Source organism: Thermobia domestica, chromosome 11, assembly GCF_964235325.1.
Source record: "Thermobia domestica chromosome 11, izTheDome1.hap1.1, whole genome shotgun sequence".
In the NCBI taxonomy this organism is placed as follows: Eukaryota; Metazoa; Arthropoda; class Insecta; order Zygentoma; family Lepismatidae; genus Thermobia; species Thermobia domestica.
This window is the reverse complement of record NC_137464.1, coordinates 226,765,224-226,784,200: the sequence shown is the minus strand read 5'-3', so window position 1 is coordinate 226,784,200 and position 18,977 is coordinate 226,765,224. Positions and strand designations below refer to the sequence as shown.

The window sequence follows — 18,977 nt, the reverse complement described above, 5'->3', positions numbered from 1 at the left end:
ACAGTTCTGGAATACCAACAAATGATTTTGCTAGATGTAACTTTTCAGAAAACTTTTTTATAAGGCTTTAGATTTATTATTTTTTTGTTTGTTTGTTTATTAGCTTCCCCATGCCGTAAACGTCGCCAACTCCTAGTGGCTCACTTGCCGGTAAATGGCGATCGTCGATATAGCGACGCGTCGAAGGATTGCCGCTAGCGTGCCACTAGTGGCAGGGATTCGTCGAGTCGAAGCAGATATCTAGAATCGGGGGTGTTGAAGTTACCACAACGTAAGAACGAGGACTTCATTTTGGTCCGCGCTCGTTTGATTTGTCACGGAGAATCGTAAAGGGACCAACATGAACTATCGCCAGTCATGTGCATGCGGTTATTATTATATATTATTTTTCCCTAACGAATTGTTATTATAAGGACAATATTTGAGCTCCGGGGGTCAAGAGTAACTCCTACCTTTACATCATGAAGTGAAAAATCTTGAGGTGGGTGCGTATAATTGTATGAATTTAGTTGGCAACTGTCGCCGATCACTAACAAGTGAATATGAGAGAACTATGAAAAAAGTAAATAGACGCTTGCTTGTTATAAAATTACATGACGAGTGCATTTGATTTGATTCCGAACAGTTGTCTTCAAATATACACGGTTAAAGAAGCACTCTGATTAGAAATATTAAAAAGACTTCAACGATTTATCACTCTACAAGCTGTGTCTTCATAATCGCCTCCGTGACGAATTCGGAAGAACACACAATTAGTAACCCTAAGATTGATGGTTCACGCCCAGCTCAGGGCACTTTCGTTTTGGAAGAAATTACGCATATAGGCGATTTAACGTATTTTAGGGGAATAATTTTGTGGTTCGTTGGCATTCCGTCGCTTCTCTGCCGGTGAAGGTATAATTTTCAAAACGGAAGTGGGACCAATTTTTGGCTGCGGGACCGCCACTTTTTGGGGCATGTCACTAGTTGCCTATCGGTGGTCCACCGACGCTTACGGCATGGGATTTTCCCCTCACTAGTGAGGCAGATTGTAATCGACCAAGAGTGTTTTGGAAAAATGGGAAACATCTTCCGACTTCGACTACTGAATAATCCGTTTAGGATCAAGTCGAATCAAGGCTGCGCCACGGGAAGGTAGAACAAGTGAGGCAATCGTTCCAAGCACTACGCTCGACAGCTTCCGTCTCATTCACGACTTAAACTCTTCAGGAAAAGTAACAAGTTTATTACTTGTAATTTATTCTTTGAGACAAAGTATTTTGCAATAAACCATCGTTTTGTAAGATATTTTTACGATTGTATACTATTAATTTCGAAAATTGTACTCATAATATAATTTCCCATCATGGATTTGAAAAAATCAAAGTTGGAACAAAGAAAGATCTCCGATCCACATGTCTCTTCATGTTTGATATGGAAGTCTCATCTTCATTATTGACCCTTAATTTATTTTAGTCCTAGGCAACGCGAATCGACGGGATGGCTCTAAGTAAAACATTCATTTAGATGGTTAAGTAATCAGGAAATTCCTGCTATTATTTCACGAAACACAACAGATCTTGAGGGGAAAAAAACAATTTTGCTTACCAGGGGGAGGAAGTAAATCATCTGCTTACGTTTGCTTAACTAGGAAGAAGGCAAGGGCGCCGATCCTGGGGGGCCGGGCCCGCTCAAAGCTCATGTAGGCCTCCTTTGTATTTATGAATATACAATATTTGGCATTATTTGAGTGTAATTTGTCTTAAAATCCTCATATATATATCTTCTGCATTTGAATGCCCTCCCCCCCAAATTTACAGAGAAATTGGCGTCCTTGGAAGATCTAGTGAAATGAATAAAAATGTGATAACGTAATACTTGAACAACTCTATCTAATGGAGGAAAGTAAATTAGTATTCAACACTTCTTTCAGTTTTAAGCATTTCAAAGATTCTCGTAATTTAGTAGCGTCCCGGATTTGCATTTTTGAAGTACGGGAACTTTATCTATACCTTAACGTGGGAATCGGTTTCGGACCATGCACTTAAGCCGCTTTGCCATAAGAGGCACAAGGAGTTTTTCTTTCGATTTCCTTAGGAATAAAGCGAATGGTATAACTTTTAAAACTATATTTAAAAAAGAATACACATCGACATAATAAGATGATAATCTGATACCTAGGAAATATATTGAATTGTTTTTAATTTGTTCTCACGCTTCCAAAACAGTACTTATGCTTTTTTTATTCCAGCCTTTTAATATAAGCATTTCGGACTATTGTCTGTTCTAGGACGATACAATTCTAGTTCATGTATATGCTAGCTTTGGAAATACAGTAGAGTTTCGCTTATCCGACATAAACAGGCAGGCAGAACGCTGGATAATATGGATGTGTTAAGAAAAGACCTATTAAAAGTAAAACTTATGATATAATTTTACATATTGCACTGCACTGCACTGAATATGATATAACTGCACTGCACTGAATCAGGGACGTATCCAGCGTGAGGGCCTGAGAGCTGTCTCTCTCCGAAACACAAGCACTTTTTAATAAACTTGCCTTTACCCTTTTGAGGTTCTTTTATATCAGTTTACTAGTAGTCAGTGTCCAAACTTTGGGCAATGTGCTGTTGTCTTGTTATAATTCTAAGAACATACCATAATGCCATTATGCCAGGTGCAGTGGCGTATTTAGGGGTGTGGCTTTCGGGCTTAAGCCCCCCACGAAATCTTACTTAGTATAGTAAAGTAAATGAAATATCTTGCTGAATTTTCACATTTCCAGGCAAATCCCCCCCGAAAGTTAGCAAAGCCCCTTCCGAAACAAAATCGTAAATACGCCACTTACCAGGTGGAATTAAAGAACAGTCTTAAACAGGATTAACATTTCGTTTCCGTTCTGTTTTTAACTTTAATATATTAGAACGATACACTCCATGTCTTTTTGCTATTTTTGTTATGTGATATACGTAGCAGACAGTTTTCTTTAGTTACATTTCTCTCAAAAATATGTTTCATTTTGTTTGTGCTATAATGCAGTTTCCAAAATAAACCGGTTTATAAATGAAAAGTAGGAAAAAGTTTAAGAGAGGTACAGAACTGTTGCATTATTATTATTATTATTATTATTATTATTATTATTATTATTATTATTATTATTATTATTATTAATTATTGATATTTAAAAACATTAGAATTACGTGCTTACGAGGATTCGTGTTGGGCCTCCTCCGAATAGAAAATCTGGATACGTGTCTGCACTGAATGATAGACGTATGAGTCAAGGTGTAGACGGGCGCGCTAGGCGATAGACTCCACAGCATGAAAAATAGATTAAGAGGGAGAAGGAGTGCGCCACAGCGGCCGGAAGAGTGTTCAATTTAACATGGGATCTCAACCATTTTTTAGGCAAATCATGGTTTCATTTCGTTCTTTCGCAAAAATGTCTCAATAGCTCACTCAATATGATGCATCTCATTTTAAAGGTGCAATTTGAACGCTGTGCGTGATATTTTCTTCTTATAAATACAGATAATTATAATCCAAATTCCCATAAGAAAATGATCAAAATTAGAGGGAAAAGTCTTCTGTTTTTTTACAGTAAGGAAAAGAGCTAAAAACTTCGGACTTTTTTGAGAATGGAGTACTACCTTTGTATTTGTGCGCTACTGTACTATTTTTTCGCTGTTTCCAATGACATTCATTACACAATCGATGAGAAATTATATCCTTCATTATTGAATCTACAGAAATCAGAAATCAGATTTTTTCGTGTTCACGTACTTGGCCGTCTAACTGCTAGATGGCACTATAGTCATTCCTCATCCCACTTTCCTTCTCAGCGGGAGCCAGTCCTTTTGAAAACCTACTTTGAACTTTTTAACAGGGGTGGGAGAAAGGAAGTCGTTGTGAAGAACGGGAACTTCAAACACGAGGAATAGCAAAATTTATGACCTCTTTAGTTGATGGTTTCTGTTTCAGCAGTACAGTGTATTTGTAGATGGTTTCTATGAGAAGAAGTAATTTGTGTTGGTAGCGATAAAATCAACCTTTCGACAGAGATTTGTGAAGGAGAAGCCGAACCAAAGTCTTCGTTTATCTATTCCAAGAAAGAAATGAAAACTTCCTGCAGGAATGAGAATATACATACAAGAGAAAAAATAAAATACATTATTATAATCTTATTATAATAATCGAGTAGATTAATCCCCGAAATATTCTTTGTTTACCTGTCAAAAAATCAAGAATAATATAAAGCTCTTTCATCAGCTTCCATCGTACAACATACTAAACACAAACATTATATATATATATAGTGGCGGATCCAGGATATGATCAAGGGAGGAGCTAAACCATAGTTTGTCTCTTTATCCAGGGTAAACAGGATTGAAGCCCATTTTATCCAGTGTATACCTGAACGTCAAGGGGGGGAGGGCTATAGCCTCTATAGCCACCTTTGGATCTGCGCCTGTATGTGTATACTGTTTACAGTGCCGGATTTACGTATAAGCTAAACAAGCTATAGCTTAGGGCCCTGCTCTCTTGGGGCCGAAAAATCTAAAGAAAAACTGGATATACATTTCTAAAATATAAGAAAATTAAAAATAAAATAAAATGTATATATACGTAGCAACAATGCTTCCTGCTGTGTAGCCTACGTTCATGTAATTAATGGGGCTCCTTCTGCTAGTCTGCTTCCTAAATTATCTCTAGTTTGTTCATTTCTGTATGTAGGGTGCCTATGTTCATCTGGACACATAAAGGATCCCATTACCTTAAACAGCTTGGGGCCTCACGAAACCTAAATCCGACTCTATCTATTTATGCATGTTTGCTCCCTCTCTTTTCGAAGCAGTGTTTCTTTGATATTGCTTCAGATTCCGGCAGGTTTTACCAAGGAGGGAAGAGTCCTTATTCATTCCAGGCATTCAAACTAGGGACTGGACTACTTGCTTCCAACATTCTGTCCCCCATGTATCCCGGTCTGAATCAATTGCCTAAAGCCCATAAAACATTCAAATTCAAATGTAAATGTTGTTCATCAGTGTCGACACCGAAATATTTCTCAATCAATGGTAGGGGTGTTTGGTATCCTCAATCTGTCTCCCTCTTATTAGCGGAGAAATACTCTATATTCGGTAGTAATTTTTATTTTTTTTTTAAAAAAAAGTGCTGTTTAATGTATCGCATAGGAAACTAAATTTTTATATACCCTAGTAGTATAGAAACGCACCATACGGTACCTTACAAAATAAACATCCTATGCCAAGGATGCAAACATTAACAATAATAATAGAAAAACATACTAATAAACATTTTAAAGACATTCTTTCATTAATCAAGTCGCACTTAAAAGTAGAGAACAATTTTGGTTATGCATGACTTAAAAAAAAAAAGGATGCGCTCTAATATAGGCTTACATACAGTTACTTTATAAATTCTTAAAATGACGCGCCCCATTCTTTTTATTTAGGCTTGCATAAATAAGATTATTTTTAACTTTTTAGTGCGAATTGATTAACAAAAGAATGTCTTTAAAAGGTGTTTTATCATTTTTTTTATTCGTTGGACACATTTTCCAAATCCTAAAGTGATATGCAACCAGGGAAATAGGGCTGGTTAAAGGCTAGTATTTATTTTAGGATAAAATAGTTGAAAATAAAAACATATTAAAATTTGCTTTTAAAATAAATAGATATATTGCAAAGTATGAAAGTAAAAATGAAATATTGTATTGTCGCCGGACTTACGTCGCTCTGTGACAGTTCTTAGTTCTATGACGTCAGGAAATAAGTTCAATGTATACGAACACTTATTCAATGTTTGAAACAAACACCTGTTACGTCCTTGTACAATCATCTCCAAAATGATTGTCGCATATCTATAACTGTCTTCATGTAAGAATATAATGTAATACTGAATTTGCTGGGTACTTTTAATACTGATACTATGTGTATAATCAGGAGATATATATTTTTGGTAAATTTCATAGGAAAAGAATTATAAATACGAAAATTAGAATGAGTAAATCATAATGTTGCTAAATGGACACGAAAGTTTTATTTTAGTTTTATTGTTCTTTTTTACTCCTCTTTTGACATGAAACTTGCATACATGTCTCTGCCGATTGTACACATACTAACATTATAAGAAATACCGGATGAATTCAATGATGTTATCTAATTATATTCCTAAAACAACATATTTATAGACATGCGAGAATAATTTTGGACATGAGTGTACCTTCCTGAAGAAGGTGACACATCTTTTAATTCTATTGTTAATGAAGTGGTCTATTTCCCCAAATAAAAACCAATACCAAGCAGAGCATATGCTCCCTCCTGTCCTTCTAAGCCGGTACCCAAGGCTAAATGTAACATTGCGTCCCTTTCCTGTTGTAATAGGGAAAATTCAGGATGGTCAGCTACTGGTATCGATCCCAGGACCATTCGAATGTGAAGGCGAGACAGAGGGTAAATCTGGTGATCATATTTTGAAAAGAAAATAAAGAAATGGATTCCACTAAAAAAGAGTCACATTGCCAATACATTTCAGATCTTTGTCTGGGTTTTCTGCCTTTCAATTCCAAGTTTTTTTTATCCACGAAGGCCCAAAATAAATTAGAATATCGACTCTCCCGTTTTTTTTTTAATATTTGCATGGTTCTTCATTTTATATCAGACTCTTCCTGCACTATTCCCGCGTTATTTACCATAGGTAGAATCCATTGAGAAAGAGACAGGCGACAAGTGCTTTAGTTCTCTATGGTATGTTTGTGACCGTTGTAGATATTTGAGTGGCTGACGGCTGATATCATGTTGGTCCCTCTTACAATACCTCTGTATTTATTTTTTCTTCAGTTCTGTTTCTCTTTTAGCCAAAAGAAAGGAATTTCACTCCTCTGTCCCATTTACATCCGTACCATCCCCCTCCTGCGCTGTCCAACTTTGACCACATGCAGGGAAAAACGAAGGAAAAGGAGGGGTGCCATTTGCTTTGACGGCATTTCAGCAACAACCCCATCTGTTGCCAAAATAAGGAAACACTTTGCACTGCTATATCTTCGATTTGTCAAGGTCACTTGACTCCTTCCGACTCTTAAGACCACAACTTGCAGATCTTCTTGCCGATTGGTGCTATTTGCAATGATATATCGGATCATATGGTATGTGGAACAAAGGATGGTCGGATAAGCGAGACCATGGTGTATTGGTGTTTCACGCACATAAACCTGTAAAATGTTTGTATAAACAATTATCTTTCACTCCCTAGCTAAATTTGTGGGTATGATCACACACCTTGCCTCATAAAGTATAGTCTTATAAAGAAAAAAATATATTTTTTTAGCTAAAACCTAAAGAAAAGCCATCTTCATTTTTTTTTAATAATGGCAAACTAGTCCACTTCATCACGATAAATCTCGTTTGGTACTAAGATGTCTTTTTCTGTCCGTATATATCCTTCACACTTCGTTGGAGACAAAATTGTTTTTTCCCCAAGAAAACAGGATGAGAGAAACTATACAACAGCATGAACAGAAAACAATAGCTATTAACAATAGTTTTCTAATCCTGAATAAATACGTCATTACAGCAAAATATCAGTAAGTTGTTCTTATTATATTGCTTCGGTTCTTATTAACATGAAAATTATAATGTTTTGTAAAAAAAAAGAAAAGAAAAGAAAAGAAAGAAGAGAAAAAGAAATGGGATGGGATGGGATGGGATTCGATGTGGTGTCAAAATAATAAAATAACTACGACTCTGCCACTCTACCCACCTAACCACGGAGGCTACATGGTGTTAGCTCCTTTTTTTAAAGAAATAATCTTCATAACTATGGTCCATATCGCTTCGAACCTTAAGATAAGAGTTTTTCTGTTTAATTCTATATTTTCGTACGACATCTTAGTTACAGAAGCTAATTTATATTTGGCAGGCAATCTACACACTAGGTTTTAACCAATAAATGCAACATTTTAGTCTACTATCCAGTTCCTTGATCCAACTCCTCGATTCCCCTACTGAATTCCCTCCGCAATTGTGATCTGCTACTGAAAAAATCCCTAGAAATCATCGTTGCCAGTATACACAAAACCGAGCATAATTTTGTTTTTTGCTTATATTTTTATTATTTTATTATATTTTTTGGAAATATCTCAGATGGATTGCTTTCTATTATCTCCACATACTAATAACTGAATTTTACCCATAAACGTAAAGAAAATGGAATAAATGCGAAAAATCTTGAGTTACAGTATACGCGCAATTTTTTTTGCGCATGGGAGTACAAGTAATGACAGTCATAAATCAATGTATGAGATTATCTAATATGTAATTATTAACTCTTCTGCTTAAAATTAAAAAATAATTATTACACACACAACAACGGATATACAGTATATTTCAACATCATTTATGAAGGTTTATCTATTTATGTACATACGAGGTTTAGTAAATAAGTAAATTTTTTACATAATTGTTTATAAATCGAAAACATTATTATAGACACAACAAAGTACATATATTTTAACACCATTTAATGACATCTATCTATTTATGTATATACAAGATTTAGTAAATAAATAAATTTTGAGATAATTGTATATAATTTAAAACTAATAGATATACCAATAATCTAAAAGCTAGAAACCAATATTTATACATTCAAAGTTTACTAAATAAACATTTTATGGCTAGAATTATCAAAATAGATCTTTTAAAATTTCAACAAATTAACACTACCAATGAGTATATTGATAGTGAAATCTTCATTTCTATAGGAAATAGTGATTTCTTAAACTCAGTTCATTGGTCATAGTTGAAAGAAAGTAAGCATCTATTGATTTCGAATACAATTTGTGTATTGTCTTGCACATCGTTTACGATTACTTTAAAACTAATTGTAATAACAAACGTCTTTTGAAGTTCCATACTAACAACTCATTGCTTTTTTAGAACATTTTTAAAAAATTTATTTTTCAGTTTTTAGCTTCATTTTTAAAGTATGGTTATTGAATCTTATATCAATTATAATTTAATGTCATCAGCTTACGTTAAACTGTTAGCATAATTAACCGTATTAAATATATCATTAATATAGAATGTAAAACGCAGGATCCCTGATCGTTCATGTATTTCGGCATTACATCTATATTCGAAGGGCAGCGGTGGCTCAGTGGTAGAGCGTTCACCTCTGGTACATGGGGTTCTTGGTTCAACTCCAGATCGCGCCAAGTGAGCTTTGTTATGGACAAACACCGTATGCGTGGGTTTTCTCGGGATTCTCCGGTTTCCTCCCACTTTCTTCATTCCACCATTTTATTCATTTCTCATCATCACCGTCTTCTTTAGCCTAGCCGGCATAACCGTTGGACGTAAAACTTAAAGATTTCGTTTCGTTTTCTATATTCGAAGGACTTAATTTCTTTGTAAATTACATATTGTTTTGGATTTGTAAGGTATGGTCGAAATATGTTTATATATTGTGTAAAAGTTGTGAGTCTGGCCCGGTGGATATAAAAGGCTATTTATGCCTTTAAAATTTTTTTGTTTCAAGATAAGTTTAATCGGAAAAAATAATATGGATTTTTCTCATCAGAGTAATTGCGAACCTGTGCGTATCACCACTTATTGCGAAAACTTCTTATCTTGACCATAAGTTTTATTGAAGTTAATACAAAATCAGGTAATATACCCAGAAATTAGTAGCTCTCCCGTAAACATCTAAATGGCACACGTTGCCTATGTTCACAAACTGCTTCATTTGTAGTTTTTGATGACAAAGTAGAAGTACATTAAAGAAATGGTAACTGTAATGGACTTCTGAAGAAAGTGATGCAAGAAAATAAAAATACATAATTAGTAACGGAGATCTGAATTCCTTACAAGAAAAATACGCTACGAGCCTGAGAGAAAGTTGCTAGACCTAACATTACCGGACGCCAAGAAGCAGGAAAAAAACTTGATGAACCTTAGGATCCTGGTGTTCAGACCAACTCCTAACAAAGGTAAGCAGGTCTCTGTGTGTACACTCATGTCCAAAATTATTGTCGCATGACTATAAATTTGTTTAAATATGTTGTTCTAGTAATATAATTTGATAACGAATTCGCTCAGTATTTCTTATAATGTTAGCATGTGTATAATCGGCAAAGACAAGTATGTGATAAATTTCATGTCAAAAGAGCAGTAAATAAGAACAATTAAAGGAAAATAAAATTTTCTTGTCCATTTAGTTACATTTTATTTTACTCATTTTGATTATGATGTATTTATAATTCTTTTCCTATGAAATTTACCAAAAATATATATCTCCTGATTATACACATAGTATCAGTATTAAAAGTACTCTGCAAAATCATTATCAAATTATATTCTTACAAGAAGACAGTTATAGAAATGCGACAATAAATTTGGACATAAGTGTACTTTCCGTTTTGCCAGGGAGCGGTGCGTACAAAATTGGTACGATTTATGTGTTCTCACTTGAACTCCCTATGTCAGCATGAACTGTGTACAGCTGCGCAAATTGTTTCGAGCAGCTCTTGAAAGTTCTATCAAAAAAGCACTGCTGGCTGTCCCTCACAAGGGAAGTTCAGGAGAAAGCATTCGCCTGCAGAGAAACTAAGCATGCCATTTGAATCCCCAATTCATGCTGATTACAAAAAGCTAATGAAATTCCTGTACGGTTCAGAACAGTTCGAGATATTTAACTTGGAAGATTATATGAGAAAATTAGGATATGCGCATTTATACGCGTTAAGTACAACATATACTAATTAGTAACGAATATTGACATACGAATTGAAAGCTATCGGAAGTAACAGAAAAATGTATTTCGCAATAACTAACGTGTTTGTTAGATATAATTAGTCATTAGATTGTTCACAATAATCATAGGTTAGAGATGAAAATTGATCACTGTTGTTCTTCTGTTTTATGAAGAAATGACGCAGGCAAAAGACTCCCTTGCACCATGTACATTTAATATGTGCAATTGCGTTGCATTCGTCAAGGAAACAGTTCGCAGAACCAAAGCAAAAAGCAAAATCCACAAGTGATTCAAAAGTTATAGGCCTATAATTTGTTTATAACCTGCCTTGTAGAAGGGGGCGCGGTGGTTCAGTGGTGGGACTTCGTTATAGCCGGTTGAATGGAGCGGACGTGTGGGAGTACAGCTCCGACTACCTGTGTTACTAAGTTTGTTTAAGCAAGTGAATTTGTTTTTCTTACAGTTAGTGTGTGCACTCTAATTCAGTGATTTTTGTTTTGTGTTTGAGAAGTACTGTAATCCAGTTCGATACCAGCAATGCAAGAACATAGGAAAAACTCAGTCAAATTTGTTTTTGACAAAACCACGCGCAGTAAACGACCTTCGCCAGCCGATTTATATTCCTGGCTATGTCTACATTTCGAGAATATATTCCAGGATATTCAAGCCTTACAATTGCACAATGAGGACTACAGCATGTACATTCAATTCAAAACTAGTGCCTTACATAAACAATTTCTCGAACACGCACCGGACAAACTGTCTTTTACCCATTTCGATCAGACCACCAGTGATGTCTACATTCTGGATACTCAAGTACATGCTACCCGTGTAAAGATCATGGACCTCCCTTTCGATTATCCCGATGAGAAAGTTTCTCAAGTGTTAAGTGACTATGGTGACATACTCAAAATTGAGCATGAAATATGGAATACTATCTTTCCTACACGTATCTACAGTATAATGGAAATCGAGTGTTTTCCATGACCTTGAAAAAAACACATTCCTACCAGACTCATTATTGATACTGTGAAATACAGTGTATCTTACGGAGGTCAACTTCAAACTTGCCATTTTTGTGGTTCCTTGCAACATCTTATCTCTTTCTGCCCAAAGCGCCGGCGTCCAGCTCGTCTAATGAACCCAGACATCGAACCAGCAGTGATGACGGATCTTCGGAAAGTGTCCACGTTACATGAAACAAATTCGGGACCTGCCCGAAATCCCATTTCCCTAGTTACCAGTGTGGATGATACGCGGGATTCCGTCCAAGACCCTCCCGCTCTCACGGCCACAGAATTTCCACCGCTAATGTTGACATCGCAAACTATGGCTAGTGTACTAAAACCTCGAACCATACTCACGGAAGTTAACGACGAAAAGAACCAGAATATGCATAATACCAACAACGACGATAGCATCCACGACCTTCGTGATAGAAGCCTATCTCCTACTCCTAACGTGCTTCCAGAACAGACGACCGTGGCACTAACGGATGAGCATGACGTTAACACGGATATGTCGGCTCGTTCTCTCTCCCCTTCACCTTCTAGTGACGCGAGTAGTGCCGTACATAGTGTTTCTCCAATATTATCCGTAAAACACGTTAAAAAACGAAAAACAAAAGAACGTGAGTTTCAAGGTGACCTTCCGGATGTTAACTGGGAGTCTATGGTGTACGGAAGTTGTGTCTAGATAAGCGCTCTACACAACAAGAAGGAATCCAAGGTGTTTGTGATTATAACGTGCTTCTGTTTCTTGTCGTACTGTGGCAGTGTTATTATTATTCTTATGATTGGGGTTAGTGTTAGGATTGTTACATGGTCCACAGCCTGTACTCCCGAGCAATATTTCTTGTCTTGTTCACACACATAAACAGGTGAGTTACGATTGTGTTCTGTTTACTATTAATCGTCTCCAGTTACTGCGGTTGGACGTTTTGGTGCTATGTCTATACAAGGGTCACTGTTTTGGATAGGCATTTTAAAACATGTTTTTGTTTATATCTTATGTGTTTATAAGATGATAGCCAGTGTTAACGGACGTTCATATATGACCCTGAACATTAATTCTCTTAGTAGCATGGCCAATAAACAGGTTTTAGCCCAGTTTTTACTCGAGCAAGATTGTGACATATATTGCCTTCAAGAACTGACCTTTAGTGATCTATCATTTGTTTACAATTATACAGCAATAACGAATGTGGCTCCCAACGTGTTAGGTACAGCAATTTTATTAAAACGAAAACTAGTAGCTTCACACATACAACTCTCCTCGTCTTGTAGAGCGATTAGTTGTGTCGTAGACAAGTTGTGTATCCTCTGTGTTTACGGGCCTTCTGGAACAGCTCAACGTGTGGCCCGCGAGCGCTTTTATGCGGAAGAGGTTGTATCACTGTTACCCACCACACGTTACCCACTCCTTCTTCTAGGGGACACAAACTGTATTATGTCCCCCCAGGACACAACTGGTATTTTTAATCCATGTTTAGCTTTCCAAAAGTTCGTCACTCAACTAGGTCTCGCTGATATTTGGTTACATACTCATCATAATCACCAAGCCACATATAAGTCGGCGCGAGTTCAGTCTCGCTTAGATATGTGTTTTATTTCAAAAGAATATCTTTCTAGCGTGTTTGACATTCAAAATTTACCTTTGAGCTTTTCGGATCACTCATCATTAAAGCTCATATTGAGATTTCCTCAGAACATTCCCCGGTTGTATGGTCGTCCTTTTTGGAAATTAAATAGTCAGCTCTTAACTGATGACGTAATACAACAACTCTTTGCTGATAGATGGGAACAGTGGACACGTGCTCAGACAGTTTATCCGAATATAAATATGTGGTGGTGTTATTTTGTCAAACCCCAAATTCGTTTGTTTTTTCAAGGAATGGGCAAACAAAAACGTCAGAGATATAGAGCAACTTTTGAATTCTTATATGCCACTTTATGCGATCTCTGGAAACAACCAAGCAGTATTTCAAATATGGCTGCCATCATGCGAGCGAAACATCACTTAAAACAGCTACAGTTGGAACATTCTCTCAGTGTCTGCGTTAACGAAGGGACACCAGGCAGAATGGTTGCAGAACCTATCTCCTTATACCATTACATACATAGGTTACGACGCCAAAACTTACAATGTATCACAGAGGTGACGTCCACGACTGGCACAACCTTTACGACTGCTGATGGACTCTACGCCCATTTTCAGGAATTTTATACCCAACTGTACTCACTTCAGCAATGCGATACCTCGTTGTCAGATCCCTTTGTTGCCAGCATTCCACACAGCCTTTCCGATGAAGAACGACAACAACTTATCACACCTGTCACGGTTCAAGAAATACATGACGTTCTCCGCACGGTCAAGCGACGCACGGCGCCTGGAAGAGATGGATTGATCTACCAGCTTTATGTGTCATTTTTTCCTTTACTAGGTCCGACCCTATGCAATATATATAACTTTTTGTTGCAAGGTGGTCCAATGTATCAGCACGAAGGAATCATTATTTTAATACCCAAAGGAGGAAACCAACCTGGAGTTGCTGACTATCGACCTATCACTCTGCTCAATACAGACTATAAAATCTTCACTGCTATCATGACTCAACGTATCAAGAAGATTGTCCAACCTTACATCAGTTCAGCTCAAACGGCGCTTCATTCTGAACGGAACATCCATACCGCTCTTGCAACCATTCGAGATATTCTAGCCTATTTCAAATTTAAAAGACTCCCTGTAGGTTTATTAGCTTGCGATTTCCACAAAGCTTTCGACACCGTGTCACACGACTATTTATACAGGGTCTTGCAAGGATACAACTTTCCTGCCCAAATTATATCTGTCATACGTCACCTATACGCAGGAGCGACCTCGCAGCTACAAATAAATGGGCATCTTCTTCCACCGTTTGAACTCCTTCGAGGAGTTCGTCAAGGATGTTCGCTTTCAGGTCTTCTGTTTTGTCTTGCCCTTGAGCCTTTACTCCATCGATTGTCGACGCTTAGTGCGGGCGACACTCATCCCTTTCGGCAATTAACAGCCATTGCCTTCATGGATGATCTAACTATTTCTTGCTCAACCCCTCAACAACTCATGTGTGCGTCACAGCAAGTGGAGCTGTTCTCGCGCGCAAGCGGCCTTCATCTCAACATGCGGAAAACAACCATCCTGTCTGTAAACAACTTTCATACTTTGTTACCAGACCATTTGTCACAAGCATTTGATCACACAACTAATAAGACTATTTTAGGTGTTCCTTTCACAGCTGACCTGACTCCTTCCTATGATCACGTATGGAGCCCATTAATTCGAACTTTGCGTATGCATCTGGCAGACACTCGCCTGTGCTCTCTCACGCTTGCTCAGAAAATTCAATATTTAAATGTGTATGTCAGCTCAAAGTTATGGTTCACTGCCCGAATTTTTCCATTGCCAGAAAAATATGCGCACCAAATTGATTCACTCTATGGATGGTTCATTTGGAAAACTTACATGTTTCGTGTGAAAAGGCAGGTGCTCTATCTTCAACGTAATCAAGGAGGTTTCGATCTTTTTAGTGTCCGACACAAATGCCTAGCATTATATATGGCCACAGCCAAGATGCATATGGACAATGAACTATTGGCACCACAGACAGCGCAGTGGCTTCATTGTTGGGTGCCTCATCTCTGGCCTAACAACAATCCCGCATATGTTCGCTTTCCAACTGTGTGTCCTTCGTATATTTTACAGTTAGCACTCGCATGGTCCACAGTGCCTTTTGAAGATATGCCGGAACATTGGACCCCAAAACTCCTCTATACTGTGTTACTTGCGCCGACTATTCAAAGTGTCATACCCCTATGCCAGCAACGAACACCAGATCGTAATTGGATGATTATTTGGAAAACAATTCATGCACCATACCTCATGGGACGAGCCACGGACGTTTGGTATGGCATTGTGAATAATCTAGTAGTTACCAACGTACGACTTGCTAAAATAGGCCGCAGTACATCCGAACTTTGTGACTTGTGTTCGCACATAGATACTCTGGAGCATCGCTATACTTCTTGTGTTGACACTCAACCTGTGTGGCAGAGGCTATGCGGCTTTCTCGGACTAATTTGCCGCTGTCCAGCGTCCGCCTTTACATCTACTATTCTCTTCTTCCCTGACTTTCAGTGGTATCCTCCTATGAAACGACGGGCAGTAGTTTGGTTAATTGGTACTACTATTCTTTTTATAGACCAATACAGACCTTATTGTGATCCTCGCCTATATGTAGAGTATCTTAACAGGGTAAGAAAAAATACTTTCACTCAATCTCAAGAACAACAACTCTTCGCCCGCTTTTTCCAGATAATATTTGACAATTGATTTTTTTCTTTTTTATTGTACCATTCAATTTCTTTGTAAATTAACATTGTTTAGTGACAATATCACGTCTACCAAGCATCAATGTGATATGCTAAATAGCTTGGTCATGTAACTTGTTTTCCGGAAATAAAAAAAAAGTGGTAGAGCGTTCACCTCCGGTGCTCGGAGTCCCTGGTTCGATCCCAGCTCGCGCCGTGTGGACTTTGTGGTGGACAAACACCGTGCTCGTGGGTTTTCTCGGGGTTCTCCCGTTTCCTCACACTTTCTTCATTTCACTCATCACCGTCTCCTTTAGCCTAACCGGCATAACCGTGGGACGTAAAACTTAAAGATCTCATTTCATTTTTTGCCTTGTAGAACGCAAACTGAAACAATCCAATGTATCGCGGTGATCGGAAGTGATTCGTATGGACACGAACTTTATTTGATTCTTTCGTTGGTACATTATAACGTCCGGATGAAGAAGTTTCATACTATGTATATACAAATCTCCTGCCATAATCTTTGATTGATCGGAATCAAAACACATCAAATGGTTGCACAAATCGTGTGCAATTCTTTGGTATCTTCTCAACTATTAGGTCTTTGCCATCCGTCATGCAACTTGTAATGGACAATTTGTCTGTGAATGCACCCCAGTGATCAAGCAATAGCAAGTTCAAACCATCAGGCTTCCCCATGGGAGAGAATACTTAACGCGTTGAAACGTGCATCCACTCATTTTCTCATATAAACTTTCAAGCTGAATATCTCGAACAGTTCTCAACGTACAGGAGTTTTATTACCTGTTGTAATCAGCATGAATTGGTCCTTCAAATGACATGCTTATTTCTCTGCAGGCGAGTGCTTTCTCCCGAACTTCCCTTGTCAGCTGACTTCAGACCATGATATCCATTAAATAATACAATAAAACAATTAATATAAACAATGAAATGTGCAAATTGTACATATAATAGAAAAGACAATCTCCCTTTATAATCATCCAAGTGTATGTCGTTTCACTTAGTGAGCAACTTTGTAACTTATAGGATGCCACATAATTTGCTGTGATGATTACTAAATTAATCCCTAATTATTCCCTACTAAATTAATTAATAATCATAAATTTAGTATGAGGGATTAATTACTCTCTTTTCAAATACTGTTTCTCTCAGGCTCGTAGCAGTCAGCAACTATCCGTTGTACACTTTACCTGACAGGTGGCAGGTGCCTCATCACTGAACACTAATAATTCCATGAAACCATCAGTTTCCATTTCGATTTACATGTCCTCGGAGAAGAATTGTCTCTTAGCTTTGTTGTCCAATTGCAGGACCTGGTACAATTGCAAACAGTTAAGAATTGAACTAGAAACGTTTGTATAAAATCTTTTACACAGTTGGTTCCGGTATGTGTGTGTGTCTGCTGGTAACGATGATAATTTTTTGTGGACTTTGTATGAAACATTTTCTCTCACACGCTCCATAGTTGACTCGCTTACTGGTGGATGGCTGGTTGGCTTATTCAACTATTTACTTCATTCTTACCAGTCACATGCAAGATAATTGAGAATTCCGTTTACAGACACTGTACCCACTGAGTGCATCCTCACCAAACTTCCTTCTCATAAAATTACGCTGCATCTGATAACAGTACGGCAGACATGAAAATCCATCATACAAAATGCCTTGCTGTCTTTATTGGCGGTCTTTTTCTCTCTTATTGGCCAAGCGGCAAAAACGACACTTCGCGACAACTGTATCAGCTACTGAAAACCCTGAATTTCCGTTTCTATTGATACTGCTTTCTTTGTCTGAGTGTTATCATTCGTAATAACTGTATATTCTTTAAAGAACTGAGTCCACCAAGTGATACACTTAGTATACAAACTTTATATTGTTGTAGGGATTGGCCATATACTAATACTAAAACCTTCCTATGTGTAGTATATGATAAAAAATGCAATCAATCACATATTTCTTACCTTCTGAAATTGTAGATATCCTTTGTCTTTTTAATATCACTTCAGGTTTAATTTAGTGGTAAATATGTTTATTTTCAGCCTGTACGTATTAAGGACGCTGCAGAATTTAGGAAACATCAGGGTCTTTACCCTTTACCAGAGCCGTATATCCACCAACTGGAAGCTGCTGTAGAACAATCTTCTGCTTCTTTGTCTTCAGAGTTAACAGAGATAAGAAATGACCTCGGTGACCTTTCCATATCTACGAACTAGTTTGACAATAATTCCTTTGAGTTCCAGAAACATGATGACTTGTTTGTATTTTTTTAAGCTGAACAACCATCAGTTTGAGCATATAACAAACATCAAGATGGTTATATATTATTTAATTAAATGGATAAGCTAAGTATTCTTAATTACATTGTTGGGATTATACTAGGCATAAGGAATAAATGAAATTGTAGACATAAAATATATGATGTAACTAGTTTTAATCTATTTATTATCTAAATAAATTAAACCCTTCGTTAAAAGAATTGGCATTAACTATTGTCTCAATCATTGTGATTTCCTGAGTTAAGTATACAATAGTTTGCAATAGCTTCTAGCAGGTAATGTAAGTTTACTTGCTATGTTGTCAATTAAGATTTAGAGTAAGCGGGGGCAAAAATATGCAGTTTGGTGTTTGAGTTGCACTGGAGCCGAAAAATATAACGGCAAAATAACGAATTTCGCACAGAAGTATAAGTGAACATTCCTCTATATTTTGAAGGTGCTAGAAAGCCTACTACGGTAATTTATTACTTAATAAGATACACCAATTTAAAACAGGATGGACGAATTCGGACTTTTGCCCCAGTATAGGAGGAAAAAGTCATATCGCAATGGAGCAAAAGTCCGCTGAAATACACGAAGT

General features: G+C 37.2%; 1 protein-coding gene across 1 annotated transcript in view; it reads left to right on the top strand.

Moving 5' to 3' along the window:
- Positions 1-18,595, top strand: part of LOC145663760 (insulin-degrading enzyme-like) — a 215,878-nt gene extending 197,283 nt beyond the window's left edge. The window contains exon 21 of the mRNA XM_081729848.1: positions 18,161-18,595. Coding sequence (XP_081585974.1) covers positions 18,161-18,334 — 174 coding nt within the window. The 3' untranslated portion in view covers positions 18,335-18,595. The remainder of the gene's footprint in view (positions 1-18,160) is intronic.
- Positions 18,596-18,977: the final 382 nt, after the last annotated feature.